The sequence below is a fragment of the Ptiloglossa arizonensis genome, chromosome 11, assembly GCF_051014685.1.
Source record: "Ptiloglossa arizonensis isolate GNS036 chromosome 11, iyPtiAriz1_principal, whole genome shotgun sequence".
In the NCBI taxonomy this organism is placed as follows: Eukaryota; Metazoa; Arthropoda; class Insecta; order Hymenoptera; family Colletidae; genus Ptiloglossa; species Ptiloglossa arizonensis.
Genome location: NC_135058.1, coordinates 16,809,447 through 16,833,319, shown reverse-complemented (window position 1 = coordinate 16,833,319; position 23,873 = coordinate 16,809,447). Strand labels below are relative to the sequence as shown.

The 23,873-nt window shown below is 29.8% G+C and overlaps 6 protein-coding genes across 10 annotated transcripts; 3 read left to right on the top strand and 3 right to left on the bottom strand.

The window, feature by feature from the left end:
* Positions 1 to 16: 16 nt before the first annotated feature.
* On the top strand, positions 17 to 4,790 carry LOC143152804 (transmembrane protein 62). 4 transcript variants are annotated; one of them, XM_076323324.1, is made up of 14 exons: positions 50 to 81; positions 398 to 537; positions 1,040 to 1,151; positions 1,223 to 1,360; positions 1,450 to 1,776; positions 1,856 to 1,988; positions 2,168 to 2,323; positions 2,444 to 2,591; positions 2,927 to 3,049; positions 3,127 to 3,208; positions 3,383 to 3,511; positions 3,773 to 3,947; positions 4,048 to 4,275; positions 4,411 to 4,790. In XM_076323324.1, the coding sequence occupies exons 1-14, from the start codon at positions 72 to 74 to the stop codon at positions 4,442 to 4,444; spliced, it is 1,935 nt and encodes a 644-aa protein (XP_076179439.1). In that variant the 5' UTR covers positions 50 to 71; the 3' UTR covers positions 4,445 to 4,790. The 4 variants fall into 4 exon arrangements, with proteins under 4 accessions (XP_076179438.1, XP_076179440.1, XP_076179439.1 ...); XM_076323323.1 differs by having other exon boundaries at positions 17 to 537; positions 1,235 to 1,360; XM_076323326.1 differs by lacking the exon at positions 50 to 81 and having other exon boundaries at positions 318 to 537; positions 4,411 to 4,789.
* A 2,143-nt stretch (positions 4,791 to 6,933) lies between these two features.
* Nd-b14.5b (NADH dehydrogenase (ubiquinone) B14.5 B subunit) lies at positions 6,934 to 7,961 on the top strand. The gene is made up of 3 exons (XM_076323236.1): positions 6,934 to 7,312; positions 7,529 to 7,672; positions 7,776 to 7,961. Exons 1-3 carry the CDS (start codon positions 7,141 to 7,143, stop codon positions 7,823 to 7,825), a joined length of 366 nt encoding a protein of 121 aa, XP_076179351.1. The 5' UTR covers positions 6,934 to 7,140; the 3' UTR covers positions 7,826 to 7,961.
* Positions 7,962 to 8,304: 343 nt separating this feature from the next.
* On the bottom strand, positions 8,305 to 15,361 carry Cda4 (chitin deacetylase Cda4). The gene is made up of 9 exons (XM_076323046.1): positions 15,144 to 15,361; positions 11,014 to 11,132; positions 10,534 to 10,645; positions 10,324 to 10,451; positions 10,051 to 10,256; positions 9,683 to 9,978; positions 9,011 to 9,257; positions 8,664 to 8,855; positions 8,305 to 8,589 (listed from the first exon to the last, which is right to left on the bottom strand). Exons 1-9 carry the CDS (start codon positions 15,193 to 15,195, stop codon positions 8,487 to 8,489), a joined length of 1,455 nt encoding a protein of 484 aa, XP_076179161.1. The 5' UTR covers positions 15,196 to 15,361; the 3' UTR covers positions 8,305 to 8,486.
* A 615-nt stretch (positions 15,362 to 15,976) lies between these two features.
* LOC143152948 (coiled-coil domain-containing protein 134) lies at positions 15,977 to 17,814 on the bottom strand. Its single transcript, XM_076323606.1, has 3 exons — positions 17,453 to 17,814; positions 16,704 to 16,913; positions 15,977 to 16,442 (listed from the first exon to the last, which is right to left on the bottom strand). The coding sequence occupies exons 1-3, from the start codon at positions 17,607 to 17,609 to the stop codon at positions 16,096 to 16,098; spliced, it is 714 nt and encodes a 237-aa protein (XP_076179721.1). The 5' UTR covers positions 17,610 to 17,814; the 3' UTR covers positions 15,977 to 16,095.
* LOC143152949 (protein YIPF6) lies at positions 17,575 to 20,930 on the top strand. The gene is made up of 8 exons (XM_076323608.1): positions 17,575 to 17,930; positions 18,028 to 18,212; positions 19,056 to 19,184; positions 19,373 to 19,451; positions 19,539 to 19,581; positions 19,675 to 19,806; positions 20,223 to 20,380; positions 20,460 to 20,930. Exons 2-8 carry the CDS (start codon positions 18,183 to 18,185, stop codon positions 20,573 to 20,575), a joined length of 687 nt encoding a protein of 228 aa, XP_076179723.1. The 5' UTR covers positions 17,575 to 17,930; positions 18,028 to 18,182; the 3' UTR covers positions 20,576 to 20,930.
* On the bottom strand, positions 19,404 to 23,461 carry Bbs8 (tetratricopeptide repeat protein 8). Of its 2 annotated transcripts, XM_076323604.1 has the most exons (9): positions 23,288 to 23,461; positions 23,013 to 23,205; positions 22,771 to 22,903; positions 22,549 to 22,693; positions 21,997 to 22,421; positions 21,756 to 21,927; positions 21,459 to 21,665; positions 21,262 to 21,386; positions 19,404 to 21,188 (listed from the first exon to the last, which is right to left on the bottom strand). In XM_076323604.1, the coding sequence occupies exons 1-8, from the start codon at positions 23,384 to 23,386 to the stop codon at positions 21,270 to 21,272; spliced, it is 1,491 nt and encodes a 496-aa protein (XP_076179719.1). In that variant the 5' UTR covers positions 23,387 to 23,461; the 3' UTR covers positions 19,404 to 21,188; positions 21,262 to 21,269. The 2 variants fall into 2 exon arrangements, with proteins under 2 accessions (XP_076179719.1, XP_076179718.1); XM_076323603.1 differs by having other exon boundaries at positions 19,404 to 21,386.
* Positions 23,462 to 23,873: the final 412 nt, after the last annotated feature.

The following is a 23,873-nucleotide window of genomic DNA, read 5'->3' as shown; positions in this document are numbered from 1 at the left end:
GCAGAATACAGTAAATCTCGGTTTGGCGTTCTGTAATGATTGGAGACCTAACAGTGTATGCATGCCGATGAATGATCGTAGGTCGGTCGCGAAAAATGATAAAATTATGAAAAACCGAGATTCCAAATTGTCTTCCCGTGGCGGTACATCTTGTCGTTCGAAGTGTCACATGTGCCGCGGAATATAACCTATGACGTAGGGATTTCACACCGAAAACACTTATTGACAGCAGGTGGCTTTGATAAAAGATCGAATGTTTACTAAAAAAGTATATGTCACTTTGATAGCGCTAAGGAAATCGCTGTGTAAAGCATTTGCAGAGCCCCTTCGGAAATGAAAATAGCGAAGTCCACCGTTGTCCTTTTAGTCTTTGTACTAATATTGTCGATACTTGTAGCAAATGTTGCCGATCTGATCAATGTCGATACACACGTGTTGGATGATACTTTGTCTAATAAAAACGCGAGGACAGAATGGTCACAACCAAAGTTTTATGATATAGGAACGTCATTCGACCATTTAATCTGGTTCTTACAGGTTGGTGTTAATCAGAAATGAAATCATTCGCTGGAAAAATGATCGTTACGTTTTACAAACTTTGTAGGTAACAGATAAATACACTACGTTTATAAATCGTGAAAGACGAGTAACGAGCATGTAATACACAAACATTATTCCAGTTAAAGATTCAATTTTTATTTAATTATTTACGACTTGTATATACTTGTTTAATAAGTTAAAAGATATAACACAATCTTATATTATTTCATATGTGCTTAATTGTTTCAATGAACCATAATATTATATAATCAAATCGTTAATTGTTTTATTCATTACTAATCGATAATATATATTAACAATAATTATTAATTCATTTTTTGTGAAATAGATTTTAAGTTTAAATTTATTATTATATTATATATATATATATATTTTTTTCAATTTAGAAGCAATAAAAAGATTAAAAAGGACCATTATATAAATAAGACTGTGACTAACAAAATTCTAATATTATTTGTTAAGTCTTTATTTTTTGTAGATATCAGATATACATATAAGTATATTTCAAGATCCATTTAGGATAACAGAATTAAAGGAATTTTGTAATGTTACTGTGGGTAACATTAAACCATCTGTTGTGCTTGCTTCAGGTAAATTTTATTTACCATTTACAAATATTATTTATTACAGTTATATCTGCTATAATGGTATAATACAACAGGTGATCTCACAGATGCAAGAACAAAAGATGAAATGGGATCGAAGCAAATATTAGAAGAATGGCAATATTATAAGCGTGTGTTAGACGATACTGAAGTCACAAAGAAAACTTTATGGTTAGACGTGAGAGGCAATCATGGTATAAATCATAATTAACTGAACATAATTATATATTTCTCAATAATAGAAAATTGGTATATTTATAAGTTATATTTAATGCACTTTCAGATAACTTCAATGTGGTCAGTCTTGAGTCGAAAAATAATTATTATTCCAATTATTCCATTCAAGGAAAGAAGCATCCAAGATCTTACATGTATACTATAAATATTGGTTCTGAATTATATACATTTATTGCAATAGATGCTTGCTTAAAACCTGGTCCAAGAAGACCATTTAATTTTGTTGGTGTATTAGATGAGCAAGAAATTAAAAGTATATATGGACTAGCAAATAAATCGCAAGAAAGTAATGCAGATTTTATAGTATGGTTTGGTCACTATCCCACTTCGTGCATACTTTCACAAACTAATACGGGTGTTAGAAATATTATAGGTAATTAGTAATAGAATATGTATTTTCTTGTATATTATTTTAAAACTATAACAAAGTCTATCTCAAAATATACTTTAAGGCAGATACAAGAAAAGTATGGTGTATCTCTGTGGTCATTATCATACACTTGGTGGAGCAGTACCTAACATGTACACACTGCAGCAAGTAGGATTTCTTGAACTGGAACTAGCAGATTGGAAAGATAATAGAATGTAAAATATTTATATTTTATATTTATTATAACATTTTGAAACTGAATATCAAATCCTTATTTAACATTATAAAACAATATTATTTTTTCTTAATTATTTAATTTTATACATTAACAATATCACTTGATATTGAAAGAAAACACAAATTGGATAGCTATCATATTTATATTTATTCTCAGGTACCGTCTGGCAGCAATAGATCATGGTCAGTTCTCTTTTATTGATGTAAAACATGAGGAATGGCCTGTAGTATTGATTACCAATCCTAAACATGCTTTATATATGATGCCCAGGAAAGAAAATTTAATGTCTGTTGTTAAATCTACACACATCAGGTAAACTTCTTTATACTCAAACACATTTCTCATTAAGAAAATTAATTAATTTTCACTGTAATTGTATAGAAATTTTATATCACTGCTGATTTCTATCTGAATATATATTATTTGTTATAGAATATTGGCGTTTTCAATCGCCCCGATAAAAAATGTGGAAGTTCAGCTTGATGATGATATTTGGTTTAAGTGTGAACATGTTAAAGGACCTCTCTATACTTCAAAATGGAATACAACAGAGTACAAAAATGGGATACACACTATTCGAGTTTAGTAAAATACATTTATTTTCTTTCATATTAACTTTTGTTTTATATGTGTATTGCAGAGTTTTAGAAGAGACATAAGTAAACTTTATATTCCATACTTTATTCTTTGTAACATTTCAATGGAGTTAGAAAATAGCTTAGAATTTTTTATATTTCTTTTTCGTGTTGCAAAAAGTTATAATTTGGGGACTTTATATGTTTTAAATTAAATATACTGCTGTTATTGTTATTCATATACTTAAATTGTAATCAATAATCATTGAACACACGAAACGTATTATAACATAATTTAATTATATTTGATATTTATGGTAATTTAATTAATTAATTACAGATACGAGTTGCAGATATTGATGGCAGAGAGAAAATATTGTTTCAGCCATTTGCCCTTGATGGATCTCGTTTATCATTTCATATTCTGCCTAGAATAATTTTGATGTCTAATGTCAGCAATATTGTAAGTAGTAATGACTATTACAATATGCAATGATTGTATTTGAAGATAAGTTATCTATAAATATGCTTTGCCTCTAGTTTCAATTCTTATTTGGAACAGTACTGGTCCTTTTAATAGTCCCTTTGTGCCTCTTGCGTTTCCTTCATGTATTGTGTGAAAGTAAGTACAATACAAATATGTTATGTACTTATGAAATGTTGATATTTTGCAATGATTTTTGCAATTATACCTTTTATTTGAAACTTGAATGAGTTTGTTAAATTTATTTGAATATTGGAATGAAATTTAAAATATTTTTCTATGAAACTGAAATAGAAATATTTGTTTAATTAGGGAAGCAGATGCACCGTCCACGATTTAGAATCAAGTTCTTTCATTTGTGGCTAAGAAAATTGTGGATCTTATCCACTGTTGACCGCCTTTTCTTTCCATTGGTATTATATGCATTATACTTGATCATTGGTAAGTAATCTGTGATTTTTATTTTATTCAAAATAATTACATGATAACCATGAGAAAAGTGGATAGAATTGTTAACTACATTTTTCACGCATATAAATTCATTTTAATGTAATTCATAATTTCATTCTTACTTTGTCACTAACAGGTGAATTAATAAATTCATCCCGTCAACTTTCAAATTAGTTCAAAAAGAATAAATATCATTTTCAATTATAAAATGAAAAATAAGTTGCCTTTCTAAAAGATCATTTATTTTTGAAGGTCCATGGGCCATTGGTGAAGTAATAGATAATCATATGGGTATAATTTTTGCTTGGGGAACATTTGTTGGAAATTCTTACCTTCCTGGTGCCTTTACCTATGCCTATGGATTTTTCCAATTATTTTCATTCCATCTGCCACTCATGTTAATTTTAGCTCACCGAGTGGATAAACGGTAAGATGCAATGCATGACTTATGATGCATCACCTCTATCTTAATATGTATTATTAAATAAGTAGTAATATGGTAAATAAAAGCATAAATGCCTCTATAGGTTACATAATATTAATAAGCCTGATAATATGTCATTATCAAAAGTTTGTCTTTTCTGGCAACATTTACCAATAGCATTACTGATTATAATGCAAGCAAATATGGCTTATTTCTTTTGGTTGGCATATGGAACATTAGCTACTGTGTTATGCCCTTTACGCACTTGGAGTATTTTCTTAGCAATGATATTATGGCACCAAATAAATGCAATGCCAGAATCATGTCTAAGGTATGTATCAAATAAAAATTAATTATACTGCTTATTGTTATTCTAAGTGTTTATAAAATGTTTGAGAATTTTATGATATGTAAATTGTGCTTACTTGTGCAACTTTAACATTATTCTCTTTTTCTTATCTTTAAGGTCTGCAACAGTGATATGGTCCTCTCATGGTTGATTTATACAAAGTGTAACAATTTATTATCCAGACGTAGAAAATTACTAAGATTTATTTATTACATAAATAAACAATTTTTCACATTTTTGTGTAAACGTCAATGAATTAAAAAACGTATATACATAGCAACTTAATAGCAAATTTTAATAGTCTATATGTACCACTAAATGTGGAGCATTTAATTTATTATGTGCTAAAGTTAATTATGATCAATATCATGGATTTATACCAGTATTTAGAACTAATTTCAAAAAGATAATTTGGTTTTTTTATATTGACACAGAAAAATCTAAATCTAAAAAAACATTACTATACATAATTGTATATTACAATTCAGTTAATTTTTTTTTTTAAATGTCACAAAATTTATCCCTGATAAAATTACAGTTAAGAATTGTTTACATCATGGAAATACCTATTAACTGATTTTTATAATTTATACATGATTAAATGTATTATTTAATACTTAGATTGTTTTCAAATTCACAGTATAGAAATGTATAATTTCTACTTCTCCATTATAAATATTGTTCAAGGTTAACTACTTCTTTTATCCTTATTGCTATTCTTAAAACATCTTATTGTTTAGTAATTGTGTAATGCTTCCGCATTATATTTCAACTTTATATAAACATTGTAAGATACTCTATGTAAGAAAAAATTATTGACAAAGTGAGAGAAAGAAAGGAAAAGAGTGCTGCTATGTATTTTTATGTTATGTAATGTTATGTTTCAATTTGTGATTAAGTTAAAACTATTTTGTACAAAATAAGCAGGTAGAAAATGCAATATATAAATTGATATTTTAACATGTAATATATAAATTAATATTTTATATAAAGTATAAGACAGAGAAGTATTTTCTTTTATCTGTTAGATAAAAATATTATATGAAAGACATTAATCTCTTATAAATATTTACTTCTTAAAACATAGCTTCGTTTTGAATTTAATTTAATCCGGATTCTAATTCTGTTTGCTCAAGTCTCAACTCTGTGATAATAAATGAGTGTATTACAAATGAAAGTGGCATGGTAGAATGTTGGAAACTTTGTTTCCAGTTTATAAAGAATTCCAGAATTTTTTTCAAAATACATCTGTATTAGATTATTGAGGTTGGTATTTAAAAAAAAAATGCAAAATTGTATAGCAAAGTTGACATCTTTTTCAAGATGTAAATCAGTATTTCTTTAGAAAATAGATTTTATTGCTATTCTATATTTTTCTACAGACAATCTAATTATCATCATTCTTAAATACGATCTCAGAACCGTAAATGTGATCTCAATAAACCAATGGTTCTCAATCATTAACAGTCACGAATTTCTTCCATTGATATGCCAAATTTCGTGGATTGATTTAATAACTATACTGTTTGAGTTCCTATTTCTAATAAAAATATATTCTTCATTACTGAACTCTTCCTTTATGCTTTTTCAAAACAAGTTTTACAGATGTAACAAATTGTAACAGTGATTTTTGGGAATCATTGTGATAAATTTGTATACATTATCAAATATGTACAGTTAATATATTTTGTAAAGCACTGCGAGTAAGATGAAAAATATTATTTTCAAATGTTTAATATGTAGTATAAAATGTATTCTAAATGAATTACTTAAGTGATAGAGATATTTAGTATTTGTGTAAAATATCCATAGAGTATACGCAAAAAAATAATATATGTTAATGTCAATAAATGTTATACATGACTTCAGTAATTGTAAATTTAATTTTTTCCATTAGTAATGTAGTTTCCTTTATTTGTTCTTCAGTAACATACTTTGTTTAAAAATAAATAACATTTATTTGAAATGCTTAAAGATCATTATAATTCAATGTTCAAAATGGTATATATGTGTAAAGTAGTTTACATTTACTATTATTATTTTAAACATCATAATTTATGTATCTACTAAAACATAGTAATGAGAATATAAAGAATAGACTTTGCTCCCAGAAGCAATTCTATACTATTCAATTGACAAGAAATTTAATAATTTTGTTGTGGGAAAATAGTTATTTTCTATTATGTGGTTCCTGTTGAATTTATTAACTTCTTGTCGGGTAAAATAAGTGGAAGCAAAATAAAAATTTAACATCGATTTTCAAAGATGAATTTTGTGATGTTCTTCTGGCAAATTTCCAATGATTTAAATGTGAAAATCAGAAAACCGCGAACCGTGTAAAAAATCATGTTTTTACACTTTGCATATATTTATGTTTTATTCTATAACTATTATCGTATTACCTACATATCAGTCATTAAATGATTAATTGATCAATACTTGATTTCGAATACTTTATTATTTAACCTTCAAAAACTTATAATATGAAGGAAGAATGTGTTGTTAGCCTTAACGATTTTTACGAAAACAACACTAATACTTTCTGTGTCAAACTTTGCGCGATTTGATAGCATTAGTGTAAATAACATCATTAATAACAAGTCACATATATTATTTGGAACAAATCAGGAACAAACGTTTGAAAATTCCTAAATAAAGTATAGATATAGGATGTGCATTTTAAAAAATAGAGGTACATAACATTTATGTCGATTCGTGCGCGTGCGCTAGTCAGAACCTATTTTCTTACTATTGCTGATCGTTGTATTAAATAAGTTACAAGTAAGATTCTTGTCTGAATGTAGTGAACCGTTTTTGTAACTTATCGAGAATTGAAAAACAAAAAGCATGGGGGAGATGGAAAATAATTCTATTCAATGGGCTATTGATCTTTTAACAAAAGATTCAGGTTATAAGCCGCAATTTTATAACATATATTTTGGCGAGCTCCTTTGGGGGACTTTTGGTTTTATCGCACCATTCTTTTGGAATTATTACCGGAGGAGACCCCTATTTTCTAGTAAGTCATTTGAATGAAAAATATTATAAAACGCGTAACCTTAACGTGGTAGCGTTTACTATTATGTAATTTATGAATTTAAAACTCAAATTTTTAAGACTGTCACGAATTACGATAAGTAAATGATTTTCGCTTAAACAGAGTTTAAAATATTACAATATTAGTTTAATATTAAGTACATATAATAAAATACTATGTAACTTTTATTTTAATTAGCCTTACAACACAATGTCGTGACTGTCGTAACGGGGATAGGTATTGGACACATATTTCAGACTTGGTACGATAAACGTAATAGTAAAAATGATGCACTCTTGGTAGATTATATTAAGAGACATCCAAACTTTTTTCCTGAACCACGTAAGTTGTTATGAATGTAATAAATTATTTTTCTTAAGTATTGTCCAAACTAATACATAGCATCACTATGTTTTGTTTTTAAAACTTATTCTTCATATTTTAGGAAACAGAAAATATGCAGATATATTGGAACCGTGGTATCCAATACGTTAAATAATTAGAATATCTTTTTAAAGCCATATAATGCTTGATTGGAATAGTAAATAACAAAATAAAATATATAGTTGATCAATGTAATTTATGAAAATATTGTGTATTTCTACATTAAATATATGTTGTACATTTTTCATTTATATGTATAATAAAATAATTGCGTGAACCAATATGTATATTTGTATGTGTATATATATCTACTTACTTCAAATCTATCAATGTTTCATCTAAATTCTTTATATCTAAAAATAAGGATAGTACAACAATTTAATATTTCTTTTCACAGTTTAGAATTGAATAATAGATAGATTTATTATTTATTGTTATAAACAATTGTAAGCGATAATTATTTTACAAAAATGGTTATTCATTTATAGAAAATAAACAACAAAATCGCTATACAAAAAAATAACACAAAATTATATATAATGAAACTAGCATTACACAAAGTGTGAATAAAACAAAGTTAACAGAACAATTTTGTAATTTATTTATCATTCTTTTGAAAGTTTTTGGATTACTTCAATTATATCAGTTTGTGCTTCAAAGTATGATCATGTTGAAGAGTGTCAGATTTATTATACATATTATTTATTTTAACAATAAATGAGAATTAATTGCACTCTTTTTAATCATCATTTCAGCACACTTATACAAATTTCTATTTCTTTTCAGGATTGTAATTATCGTTGAATAGTCCAGTTCCTTTTGAATCTCCTAGCCATGGATACTTGTTGGGGCATTCTCTGCATGTTTCTAAATACCTATGAACATGTTTATCATTATTATCATCTTATATCAGTAAATATAGAATTTTTATGCATTATCAACTACTTACCTAGTAGTAGTAAAATTAGATTCTGTAGGCTTGAAGTCTAAAGCACATTTGTTTGCATTATTACACAATGGTCCAGGAAGATTTTCTTTCTTTTTACATGACCATCCTTCAAAGTTATTTAAAGATTTAATTGGTTTTGGATCAGTCATCCATGTAAGTGCTTGTGTAGCTGTTACGAAGTACACGTCAGGCCTGTAAATATATAACATGTTTATACAAATCAAATTTTGGATTTACCTTTATTAGGTAATATTATCAATACTTGAATTAATACTTTTATAGAATAAGTTGTATAATTTTCTTAATTATATATATATAATATAAAATTAATCTTATTTTTTACTTACAATGTCACTGCCCAATCAAGGAATTTTGATAGACCTCGTTCAAGTTCCTTTATTTGGAACCAGTTTGTGTGGAAAGGCATCATGTATGGTGCTCTATTTTGTTCATAGTATCGCATAAAATCTTCTTGTAACCATTCAAAGACTTCTTCAGGATCATGATTGTGAAGTACACACTGATCCAAATAAGGACAATGTCCTCCTTCATAGCTTTCAACATAATGTGCATTTAGTGGCAATTCCCATACACCTAAAAGCGAGTGAAATATTTTTTTCATTATTTGTAGCTTGTGTTTTTGTTCTATATTTTTTAATTATATGTACAAATTATATTGAATGGTTGCTTCTCTTAAAATATTTTTACATTTTAGATTCAGTAATTTTAATATATAATATTTTAGTTGGATATGTTATCACGTTTTTTGCTTTTAAGTTTAATTACATTTAGAGACAACTTGCAAAATAAAATGGAAAACACTATGTAGAAACTAATTTCTTTCATAGGTTTATAAAATTATCAACAGTAAAAATGTAATAAATAAAACCGAGTGACACTTTTTACTGGATTTTTAAAGTATATATAAATTTTATGCAATTACTTCTAATCAATATTTGATAGTATTAAACCAGAATTGATTGCATTTGTGTCTAGCATAAATAAAAAATTTCAAATACCTGGGAAGGATTTAGTAGGACATGTTCCTGCTTTACATTCATGTGGAATCTTGTAGTCAAGAGTATATGGCCAAATTGGTACTTCTAATGGTGAAATTCCAATACTGCTGTCATATATGTATCCAAAGTCTTCTAGTACTTTGTATTGAGTATTACGTCCAGGTTTTAAGTACGGAGCTCTCATACCAACAATTTCACTTCTTGAGATGTTGCTAAAATACTTCAGTATCTCTCTCATTCCTATCATTTCTCCAACCCATTCTTCATATCCTTTATCTTCCAAACCCTTTTGCAATCTAAATATTATCAATTATGAGTGTATTGTCATATGATATATATGCGTATACTTTATCTATATTAATACTTACGATATAGTTTCAGTAGCAATTTCATGCCCATCGTGTGCTAGACTTTGAACCATATTGTAATTACAATATTCATGTGAAATGAAAAAAGTACCTTTTAATGGACAATTATTTGGATTCAGTCTGTCAGTGGCAAATATCTTTTTGTAATGGTCAAAATTATTATGATTTATTGCTCCGTCAAATGTCATTATTATCATTTGGGGTGTCTGAAATTAATCAGAATTACAAGAAGAGGGTATTAATTTTTGTAAAAAAGAAATTGAGTGTGTAAACCTCATCTGCTTGAAGCCAGCCTGGAATTCTTGTACCATCTCTTGAGCAATAACAGTACGGTAACTGACAATTTGCGTAATCACATTTCTCTGCTAAATCAGTCGGTGGTTCTGTCACTGGTGGTGGAGCTAAAACTCGAAAAATCACCATCAATACAAAGCTAATAGAGGAAAATGCTGCACATGATAATTTTTAAAGAAAATACGTTACTTGTAGCAATGGGTCCACATCGAGCTTCATTTTTAAAGGTGCAAAACTTACTGATGTCATCAAAATGTAATCCTGATGGACACCTGTTTAAATATGGGTATCCATCGACACACTGTTGAAATTATATTCAAGAATTTGATTAAAAATTATTCATATAAAAGGTCCATATTTCTTTGATATTCTAAATGTCCTCCTTTGCAGAATATTTTAATCGAATACTTATTATTTTAGTATTACAGACAATTCTTTCCAAATATATATTATCCATGTATAAATATGGGAACGCAATAATTATAATAAAGAGAAACATTAGTAGTATAAAAAAGAAAGAAATTTTTATTTGTACAAAGAGTTGTACACCATTGAATATTTAACACAAATTCAAAGTCAGAGTAGTGCAAAGTGATCATTATACCAAACAAAATCATAAATAAGAAAGCAGAAATTAACATAGTTAATTTAAAATTTTTAATTAATGACCTGATAAAACCTCCTACACGTTGCTGGATCAGCAAAGTTACCATTGCCTTGACCTTCGGGACATTTAAATTCCTCATCTTTCTTCTCTTCATCCTTCTTAGAATTTTTTTGCCCATAGACTAAAAAATAAATTGCATTCCTTATACAAAATAAGCATTTTATCGTAGACTCACATTTTTATAGACTTTCTCCTTTCCTCGTATTATCTTTATATTATTTGAATCTCTTATTTCTAAAAAATTATGAAAGTATAGTAGTTAATTTCATTTTATGATATTATTTAAAAAATTAAAAGGTATCTTTAAGGTTTAACGTTTTCTCTAGTGTACTAAAGAATAATAAATTGAAATTTTGCACTTATAACTTTATGATTAATAAAACATTGAGTTTTTAAAGATATTGTAAAATATCAAATAATCGAAGCCATTGAGGATTAGAACTCTCAAGAACACTTGAATCATAGTAAAAGGTCAAGGTTGAAGCTTGCTGGAAGAAACGCGTTCGTATGTTTCTGCTTCTGCAGACCGAATACTTGATTACTCGCATTCTACTTTTATTACATTCTTCTTCTCGACTTCTATCATAGCACCAAACGTATAATATTATGTGGAAAATAAATTTTGAATACTTTGAACAAATTTAATTTCGGAACGTATAAAAATGTATAAATTTTCTTTTAAAATGTATATTATATTTTTTTCTTGCACGAAATGATGGATAATGATATATAGTATCATAAGTAAGAACCTTGTTCAAAGATTTACATTCTTTCGAATGAAATTTAATTATTTCACATAGAGGACTATTACGTTTGAAACAAACTGAGATAATCAATTTATATTTAAAAGTATGAGACTATCAGAGACTGTAAATATTTATGAAAGATACACACATGTATTAAATTTTAATGGTTCTTTTACATAAAAAGTGAGTATTTGTCAGTTTTTAATCAATTCATTGTTCATATAATGAAATATTTTTATTTTGCGATGTTGAACTTATTTAAAAGTTTTCTATGTACAAAGAAACCGGACAAAGCAAAAACGCAGAATGTATGTACACAGAAAGCTGCAGATGCTTATAGAAAATGTCTGAGAGAAATTCCAAGGGTATCGCAGAAAAGACGGTCGAGAAAGCGAGGAAGGTGGCAGCAAGAATTCCAACGTTCTGAGACGTAAATACATATGTATGTATATACATATGTATTTATATGTTCAGATTGAGATTCAGGCATTCGTATTAATTTATTCTTGTCCGATCGATAATGCTATGTGACATAAAATAGCAACAATGATTCTTGATTTACTTCCAAAATAATTGTAAATATTTAAACAACGTTGCTGTCTTAAATACAGAGACAGTAATTTCGTAAATTTTTGAATACTCGGGACGATGATCGTCGTGCACGTATATAAAATATTTTTACTCCGCAATTAAGAAGCAGACGATTCGAATTTTAACAACAAAAAGGATTCAATTTTACATTCTTCTTAGGTAAAGAAAATATACAATCGAGCCAAAGGAAGCTGTTAGAATTTGCGTTATTTTACGAAAAACTAGACTTTTTGTACAAGGGTTGGCTGTTTTTTAATACCGCATAAGGGAATAATTCAAGCTATGTAGGTTGTACGTTGTGCGAGACGTCTTTCGAATCGCGTTTTTTCGTTGTCCTTCGATGCGACGCGACGTTCTCGAGTCGATCGTGTTCAGTAATCATGAAACGAATCCGTAATTGCAGGAATATTTTTTATTTTAGGCACATAATAAAAGGGCGTAGTAATTCGATGCTTGTTTCAAGGTGTGGTTCCTCCCAGAAAAGTATCCCATAGTTCATTATTTTGAAAAAAGAATTTCGTAGCTCTCTTTACTCCGTAAAATTCAGTATTTTTTCAATATTTATAATTCGATTCTTATCGATTGTTTTTTTTTTTTCAATCGCAAAAAGAAAAGCTTCACGAACAATATCAAGTCGATGCATCGGGAAATTACAGATAGATAATCGTGTAATCCTACGTAGAAAGATCGTATTTGAATATGTTGAAATCTTGCACAGATGGTCTACCGAGAGAAAGTAGTATCTCAGGAAGATGCTTCCCTGTGATTTTATAACAGCTGAACGCGAAACAAGTGTTGCCTCGTTTATGATGACAATTTTAACGTAGGTCCGAATTTATATTGCTTCGATATTAGAATTGCAGCAGTACGTTCCCATCTCAAGATTCACAATATTTGTTCAAAGACGATTACACGAATTTACTTTCTATGTTTTATAAACATTGCATTATCCTTCGACAACGTTTTTTGAAGTAAAGTAGAATACAAGCTTTTCACGTTCGAAGTAACGTGTATAATCGAATTGCGTGTACTAAGTACGTATTCAATGATGGACAATTGGAAATAATTGTATCGGAATAAAAATTCAGTCTGTTGTCGTTAATGAAGCAAATCTCGCGTTTAAAGATGCCAAAAAGATCGGTTTAGCGGCGAAGTGGAAAGTGAAGGTATCGGTCTGGCAATGACGTTGTGGTAAATCGTTCAGGTGCAACATTTCCATCGGCCATGTACCATGCACGCATACTTCTACCGTGAATTCAGACCTCTGTGAGCGTGGTATACTGGTACACCATATACGTAAACGACGAAACTTATGTAAACACCAGAGAAACCGCTATGGAACCTAATTTAACAGCGCTTCGGTGCCGGTCGTTGCTTCCTCCATCTTCTCACTTTTATCTGTGTCAACTTTATGTACGACGTGTCCCAACATCGTCGTACTTTCAGCATCTTGAGGAAATCTTCGTTTAGCGAACAAAACTCACCGAACGTGTAAATTGTTGCGCGTTTATCTGCTTGGAATAATTTCCAAACTCCGGTGAAAACTTCGATAATAAATATTCAACGAAAATCGAAGACGAATTATTGCGAATTTAATTCCCAGAATTACACTTCAAACGGGTTCCATCAGAATACGTAATCGTTACTTTTAAAAGCATTGTCCGAGCATTGACTTTATTTATATTTGAACAATAGCGAAGATTTAATAATACAATAAATCGAAATAAAATCCTGATCGTCGGGAACAAATTCTTTATTGGCCGGAATTAACGATTATATGTTACTTTATCGGTAACCGAACGATATTGATAATTTCGGTTATCGTTAAAGTAGCGTACGATTCGTTTCAACGAAGTATCTGCTTTTGGAAATTTGTGTCATTTGATAACGGACGATCAACTGTACCAACCAACTTACCCTCGTACGAGAACATTATAAAACATCGAAACAAATGAGTAATCTTCCAAGGGATTGCAAATTAACATATAAACGGGAGAATGTCTACAGAAGGTCGTTTGTTCATTGTACCCGCATTTCCAGCGATTCAGCTTCGTGACCCTGATTTGTCTGATAATTCCTCCACCAAGAAATTGTTCGACGAAGAAATTTTAATTAAACGCGTTAAAGAGCTGAAAGAAAAGCGTCGTGCAACGTCAAGGTATCGAAGAACTTTTTCCAACTTTCGATCATTGTTCCCGTGATACGAGTCAAGATGTATATATATGTATATATATATATATATATATATATGCTATACGAAAAAGAACACGAATGTCCAGATCATCGACATTACTTTCTTTCGCCAACACTGCGTGCTCGTCGTACGAAACGATATTCAAATCGATCTCAAACCTCCGCGCAAACTTTCGCATTATTTATTTATCGATTCGATGATTTCGAGTCTAGAATTCCTGACGCAGCTTTCATACTCCATTGTTACACATCGATACCGCGTATGGTTCGTTCGCGAATAGTACGGTGACTCGGATGTGCGTGAATTCTCAAGAAAGAAAAAAAAAAAGAAAAGGAGAAAAAGTGTCGAAATCTCTTCCCGCGATTCAATGTTACCGCGACCGAGCAAAAAGTCTCCTCTTAGGTGGCAAGGTTTCGTCGCTAACTGCTCAGAATTGGAATTCGAATAATTCGTGGTGTTCCCCCTCGACGGTAAATTTCTCTTTTTCTTCGCGATGAAAGATCGCGATAGAAGCCGAAGGAGAACGTTGCTTCTTCGAGCGATCGAGTTCGATCTCTCCTCGTCGAAACGAAATTAATCGCTTCCAGATGTGTCTTCCTACCTGAGACGACCAGGACGGCGTAAAGGAGCAATTTCCTCCTCTGTGGCGACATGGTTCGTCAGGACGCGGGGAGGGGGTGAAGAGAGAAACGAGCTGTCTACTTCCTTCGCGGATTCCTCGAACTTCACAGCACTTGCGCCCGAATATGATCAGCGTTGAGTTCGTGGTGCACGGGGATTTGTCATCGGCGGAGCACTTTGCGTACCTACTCTCGCAGCACTGACGAGTGGCGGCGAGTGGCGACGAGGGTTCGCCAGCAATGTCTTCTGCCGTGGCTAGCGGACTCGAAAACCGGACGGTAGGAACCGTTCTTAGCTCATTGGCTGACCACTTTCTACCACCGTCTCGGTCGACGAGAAATCTTCGCTTTTATTTGCGTTAGAACGCGTACCAGCTCCTCGCGAAGCCCGCTGAAAGATGAAACTTTTTTAGCCTTTTCGCACTCTGATCCTTCGTGTCGGGTTTAACGAGCAGACTTCGACGGGACCGGACAAATGGTATTTCGATGTACACTTGCGCGAATACTTGCGCTCCCAGTGTCGGAGCACAATTTTATTTCGTAAATTTTCATTAACAAATAGGTACAATTTCCTCGAAAACATGTTGGTCAAGATTAGCAATAATTATACGTTAAAATTACCAATTTATCCACAAGAAATTTATCCTCTCTTTTTTACAGATTGTTCAATTCGTCCCAGAGAGTTAAATTCCTTTAGAATTGCAATCACTTTCAACAGACGATAAAGAAGTTTATTGTTAACAAATGAAAAGAAAGGACAATAAAGAGTTATTGAGTTCATAAGTCGATCAGAAACATTTAATATATCTAAATATATAGGAACATATATTTTATTTGATTAATTTTACACAAATTAAGGAAGAAATAATTTTTATAAAGCGTATAATTGTTTGGCAACCATAGAGCTCCAGAAAATGTACGAGAAGAAGAGTTTCATAACTCGATTTTCGTAATTTGTGGTCCTCTTTTCCGTTTCTCCTTCTTCGATGATCCCTTTGTCTTCGTTTCGCCTTTATCTCTATCTCGAGACTCAGCGGACCGCCAATAAGGATTGAAATATCCTGGTTCGCGTTCCGTGATACGAAGCTCTTGTGCCATCAGGTTAATCACAACAAGACTCTCCTTAATCAACAGATACCTAGTACGATTTGCAAAATTTAAAGACCAGTTTATGATCGTATTCCACCTTTGTTGCGTCTTTAGTATACGATGCATCACGTGAGGGAAATGAAGAACAATGTCACCAAAAAGTAGCGTGTTTTCCAATACACTGGATATTGCTGAAAAAAGATAATAAAATGTAAACAAACAGGTACGAATTTTCAGGATTGAAATACATTAACGAAAACGAAAATATTACAATTAATAAACGTTCAATTTATTGGTAAATGAATCATATGTTATAAATAAATTGTTTCAGAGATATTCAGTTTTTTAACTTCCAAGAAATTTATTTTTTTAATAAATGGTAAAATAAAAAATTTGTTATTATTCTGCGATGATAGTTTCAGGATGATGTTTTAGATATTTTTAAAAATTACCGTTTTGTACAGTAAGGTTTTGTGGTAATGATCTACGAACTGGATCGAAACTCGCGTTTTCTATCATTCCTTTACTCGTTTCGATCATGTCGACCATTTTTTCACCGAGAATCATTATCATTTTGTATAGTTGTTCGTAGTTATCTATCCTTTCGAGACGTTTTACTGCGTCTGCGTGCTCCTTACGTTGATGTTTCAATGATTTTTTTACTAATAAGGTACTAGTTAAGGAATATTTGGAAAAAATTTTTCAAAGAGAAATTTATTGTACTGTAAGTGTTCCATCGAATTAAAAAAATTGTATTCTTCGAACATCTTATACTTTCAAAAATATTAGGATGATCTTAAAATTTTTAAATTTCATTGTATATTTCTGTTTAAAGTGGTTTTTATACAGATAAAAAGTCGAATTCAATTTTGATCTTGAAATATCCTTCGTCATTATCTACTGAACAATAACGTAATCAATAATGTCTATTCGTAATATAGAATAAATAATGATATTTTACTAATAAAATTGTTTCTGTGTTCTTAGATTTACATTTCAAGACCATACTGTAATATCTAATTGAACAAAACCATATTGAATAAAAAATCATTTTAATATATTCGAAAATACAACGTGCATAAGAAATAAAATTTTTCTATTCTTGAAATTTCCTATTGCCGATATATCGCAATATCAATTTTCGTGTTCGATTAGTTTTAAAGTACATAATTTTAATTTTAAACATATTTTCAATGGTTACATAATTCTTCGTAGATCTTATTATCACTTTCGGATGAACTGTTTTCTCGCGGTTGTTCGTTGATTTGCTGGTTCTCGCTTATCAAAGATACTTGATGCGCGTGCGCAGTATATGTCAACACCGATGCAACTATAATGTAAACGAATACGCGTGGCATCTTATCAGGTCGAAAAACGTTGGAAATAAAAAGCGATATATCGTTAAAAAGTAACCGTACACTGAGGTAAAAAGTGATCCCTGAATTTCAGTGAGCTTTATATTCTTCTATAAAATATTGTATAACTTTAACCGGTATTTAATCGACGAAGCTAAACTACAAGTTTTCAACTGTGATATTTTCACGATACTGCTGCCATCTGTCAACTCGGATGTGATATTGAATGTGTCAACTTCAGCGACGATTTACTTGAAAATAATTAAGAGATTTGTTACGGTTAACTCGTAATTATGCGACCATCGCGAATATTTAAGCTGTGACGTATGTATAAGTTTTTAAATTTTGTATTGATATTGTTTGCAAAAAACGTTAAAACTTACAAGTTTATATGCACGCGCAATAATAGCATTGATTTCAGGCTATGGCATGATTGTATTAATTGCAAAAAGCTTAATTTCGCGCTACGTGCATATGGCAGTGATTTAATTTGATATGACAGTAATATATCCTCGCGTAACGTCTAAATAATATATCTAATTACATCGTAATTTGAGTCTGGTATCGGCAACAAATATGGCAGCGACAAATGATACAAATCTCGATGTAAGTATACTTTTATATACGATTATCTTAACACGTTCCGTGCGAAGTCAATACATGTATCAAGAAGAAGCTGAAATCTTGGAGAATTGTTAACTCGATTTTAAATCTCTTACATTTTGAGTTTTTAGTTGTAGAAAGTGTGATCAGTCGGTATCACGATGTCAATCGTGTCACTGATTCATCATCTCTTGTCAAAACCATTTTAAGGTTACTGATCTCATATTTCTTTCAGTTATTTTTATTGATCAGTTTACTTTCCATGCAAGTATGGTAAAGTGTGCTTGATTGACAGCTTATTGGTCAACAAAAGATACTAAAAGCAAACTTCTGTGCCTATCAACTTTTGAATGGACCATGGCACGAGACAGATACTACTTATTAATTTTACAATGTTTACATTTTGTACGAAACTCAATTGATGGACAACCAATTGACCAATTGACCAATTGACCAATTGACTGACTACAAAATTCAACTGATAATTATTTCAACAAGATAATACACTTAGTATTTAAACCTGTAAAATATAAAATACATAATAAATGTATAGTTTTTATTGCCTCAATTTACGTTTTTTTTTTTTCAATTTACAATATCTTGATAACAAATTATTGTATATACATCTATTGGTTCAACTTGTTTATATAGTTTATGGATATTTTTAAAGCATCAAGTGACGTCTTATCAATGACAAAATTTCTATAAAAATTTAACTATTTCAAAACAGCCATATAAAACATGTTAATCATGTACTCTAAGATTATATATATCATAAACAATGAGATCAAACTTATTGTTTAAATTTTATTTTTGTAAACTTAATGCAGTACTTTTTATTTCAAGTTTAAAGTTACAATGGAGTATGCTGACCCACAAAATGTTGAGGGTGAGATGACAGTAGGAGCAAAACAGAAATCAAACCTTGGGGAACCTGAATTTAATACTTTAGATGAACCAATCAGAGATACAATCGTAAGTTTATGGAATTGTAGAATTATACTGATAGGGACTTTATATTTAATTACAGAAAAATGAGGATCTAAGAATGTAAAGATTTTGCATTTGTTCTATATGCTATTAAAAAAAATTGTGTTACTTACATTGAATTTATTTGTATAATAAAAATATTGAATTAATTATATTAATTATGTTCCTTACAGCTCAGGGACGTTCGAGCAGTTGGCAAAAAGTTTTATCATGTTTTGTATCCTAAAGAGAAGAAGAGTTTATTGAAAGAATGTTAGTAAATATGTTATGAAATTTTATTTACATATGGTTTTACATGAATCATTATCCTGTTATAACGAAAAATGTTTTATATTTCAGGGGATCTTTGGGGACCATTAGTATTATGTACATTCATGGCAATGTGAGTTTACTACTTAGATTCCTTTCAAGTGTTGTAGGAGTGAGTAGAACTTATTTCATAGTTGTAATTATAAGGTACTTATCATTATTGCAGGATCCTACAAGGACCTTCTGATACAGCATTTAATTCAAACGATGGGGGACCAGAATTTGCAGAGGTTTTTGTAATTGTATGGATTGGATCTATGGTTGTTACATTAAATTCCAAATTATTGGGTGGCAATATGTAAGTAATTATAATAATTAGAACCAACATACAAAATTTAATATTTTTCTCTTTAGTAATAATGATGGTGCATGCGTGTGTTTGAAAAATAATACTTTGAAATACAAGTTGGTTCAAGCATTTTTATACCATATTATGCAATAAAAATGTTTTAACCAACTTGTACTCCAAAATATTTTTCTCTTAAACATTGACAAACATTAAAATTCACTGCATGAGTTTTATGTACCCAATACTGTAAATTATTGACATGAGGAATATTATATAGTAATATAGCAATGATATTATATATGTGTATGTTAAAATTGTAGACTTTTGATTTTACAAATGTAAAAATTACAGTAATCAAAAATAAGGAATACAAAACTTTTGTGCAATTCTTTGCTCCACTTGAAGTCTATTTTAATGTGTTATAGATCCTTCTTCCAAAGTATTTGCGTCTTAGGATACTGCTTGCTGCCAACTGCCATTGCTCTCATTTTATGTAGAATTATATTAATGGCAGAACAGACTACTTTCCTATTTAGTCTAAGGTTTGTTATATCTATGACTGGATTCGCGTGGGCAACATATGGTTAGTATTAGTTTACTTTGCTATATATGTTAAGTCCATTCTATATTTACAAGTACGATTGTGTACAATTATATTTTAGCATCAATGGCATTTCTTGGTGACACTCAACCTGTAGGGAGGAAAGCTTTAGCAGTATATCCAATATTTTTATTCTATTTTGTAATTTCATGGCTGGTTATATCTCACACTACATAAAATAAAATATAAATGATTTACAATTACAAGACTGTACATTGCTCCGTGTCTGTGCACAAAGTAACAAAGAAATTGAAAACTGAGCGAAATATAGTCTACATTGTACTTTGTAATTATTAAAATCTAAATGTATGTTTCATACTATGTTGTCTATAGATAAAATTTATTACTTTGGATGCATACATCATTTATTGCTATGCACTTTAGAGAATCACCAGTTTGTACGTCAATTAAAATTATCTATATATAAAATATATATGAATATAAAGTATAAAACAGTGAATAATACTTAAATAAATTATTATCAGATTGTTATATATTTATACAGAAGCTTGATATGGAGAATTAATTGATGTCAAATAGAAAACATTTTCTTTTTCACTAATATAGAATTATAATCGTTCAGTTTGTATAATCTTCCATGATATTTCCATACAGCTTAAGAGGTTACAGTAACTGCTAACAGATAACTTTTCCACAAGCTGATATTTCTATTAATACGATTACTTTATTTGTTTATCATTTAAGTTACTAAAATTATTAAAAGATTTAAACAGCATTCAATCACATGATTTGTACTTTTTGCACATATGTATTATGTACATAATGTCGTCTGTAAAATTCAAATCAAACATGAAATAAAGTACATCATTTTATATAATGTGGACAAATTCCTTTTTCTTCACCTGGAAGTTCACATATGGGAAAAATATCTTTCTAATTTTTTGAGGAGAATTTTACTATCACAATGATCAGGATATGCACTTAAAGACTTTTGTACTGCAATATAACTTGTCTGAAGATCTCCAACCTATGGAATTTGGATTATTAGAAATTTGATGTTATATAAAAATAGAGTGTATTATAATATGTAATATATTACATCATAAGCTAAGTAAGCACTATTAAAGTGAGGTTCGTAGATAAAATTAGCAATATTTGCTGCAGCATGAAAATACATTCGTGCTGCTGTTAGGTTTCCATTTCGTACTTTTATGACTCCAAGATTATTATATGCCAAAGCATGCCTATTGTCGCTTATAATAGCTAGTTTTAGACATTCTTCTGCCATTATTATATCACCTACAGTCTGAAATCATTTTTAAATGAACATTTTATTGAAGAAATGGTTTGCATCATTGTTATGGAAATTAAATGCCCCAAACATTTGTATACATACAAGAGCAATGTGAGAAATGTTATACCAAACATCTGCTATATTTTCATCAGTAGAAAGATTAAGTGCTCTCTCAAAGCACGATATAACGTGATCATATTGTTGAGAATGAAAACAGCATAATCCAAGATTATTAAACAATTCAACATTGTATACACCCATTTGTAACAAGCGTCTATGCAAATAATACAATGAAGCTACCTTTTAAGTAATTTTTAATTATTATATTTATATTCATATTTACCTGTAGTAACGCAATGCCAATTCTGGTTGATCATTATAAAAATGATGCATTCCAATACTAGCTATTGCTTCTGTATGCGATGCATCTTCCTGAGTAACGATTTTATAATATTTCAACGACATGCTTGCATTATTCAGACCATCAAATATACGTCCCATTTCAGTGAGAATATTTACATCGTTAGGAAAATAGTCAAGGCCTCTTTTACATATATCTAAAGCAGCTAACGGTTGATCCAATCTAATGTAAACCCTAATCAACCTCAAGACTGTTTCGATAGTTTTACAATCTTTCAATGCTGATTTAAATTGTTGCTCTGCATCTCTCACTAATCCTAAACTATAATAACATTTCCCAAGTTGTACTTTCCACCACCAATCTTTATACTGACACACCTGGGTTGCTTGAACTGCCAAATCTAGTGCCTATGGATAGTATTATGGTAATTTACATTAAATACAAAATGTACAATGCTTTTATAAAGTTATAGAATATATAATATTGATATTTTATTGATTAAACATTTTTATTTATGTATGTGTCTATACTTACGTATCTTACATCATGTTCATGATAATATATGTATTCAAATAGTGGTTTTGCAATGCTAGGCTTACTGGCATATTTGGAAATATTTAAACGTGATAATTGTATGAAAGGTCCACCTGGCTCTGTTAACATAGATGCTGTACCTAATCTATATGACATATATTAACTGAAATTTAATTTTATACTAGAATAAATGCCAAAATTAATCTGCAATAATTTGTATACCTAACACTTCGACTAGAACTTGCAGTAATTGGTCTAGCAGTCATAGCAGTTCTTGGCGTTCTCAATGTCTGTTCAACCGATTGAGATATTGCAGATTGAGTAGCTGGTCTTATAACTCCTGTGAGTGGCCTACCTTTATAATGTATTATATTTTTTCAATTTGTACTCATTTTTATTACAATTTTGTACATACAGATATATTCCCTACCATTTGAAGTTGCATAAGAGTTTTAAGAACAAACCTGATTGTGTTTTTGGCCGAAGGTACTGTCCTACATGAGCAGTGCCAGGATTTTTTAAAGATGTTCCTGGTCTAGGCATAGAAGATATAGTATAATTATCTAGTAAACTTTCAGCAATTCCTTCTTCTTCTCCTTCTATGTCATCCACATATACTTGTAATGTTAAGGCACGCATTTTTAATACCCAAATTGCCTATAGTGAAGAATATTACATCTGAATAAGAAGCACATGAAAAATAACTATTGAAGTAAATTAACGAAAAATATACTTATACCTGATCTAATGGATTTTTTCTTAATAAATCTGTACATATTATTGCACATTCTTCATACTTCCCTCTACTAAAAAAACTCAGAGCTTTAAAGAGTTCCATAATTTCATGAAAAACTTAACATAAAATAATTATGAAAGCTAACTAAATACTAAAAAAGAGCCGAGTGTTTTAAGAGTTCATACTAATGTGTCTATATGTCGTAGATAAACGATTTTCTATGCATGAAGTTATTGATTATTTCACTTATAACCTTACCGGTATAAACCAAGGCTGGATCAAAACATGTTTAATTTACATTTTTTTATAAATGCATACAAAAATGATAATAAAAAATAAATTCAATAGTAAATAACTTATTGATAATATTTCATAGCTTCATTATTATTACTTTATTACTACAGATCAATAAACACTATATTTATGTTATAATTTTCTTACAATAGTTGTATTAATTATTTTATATTTATTAGAAGAATTACCGAAATTGATTATATAATATGGTAACCTTTTATAATAAATTCTGTTTTAAAAATAACAAAGCACTCTCATATCATTTTAATCAACCTAATTATATATGTCAAAATTT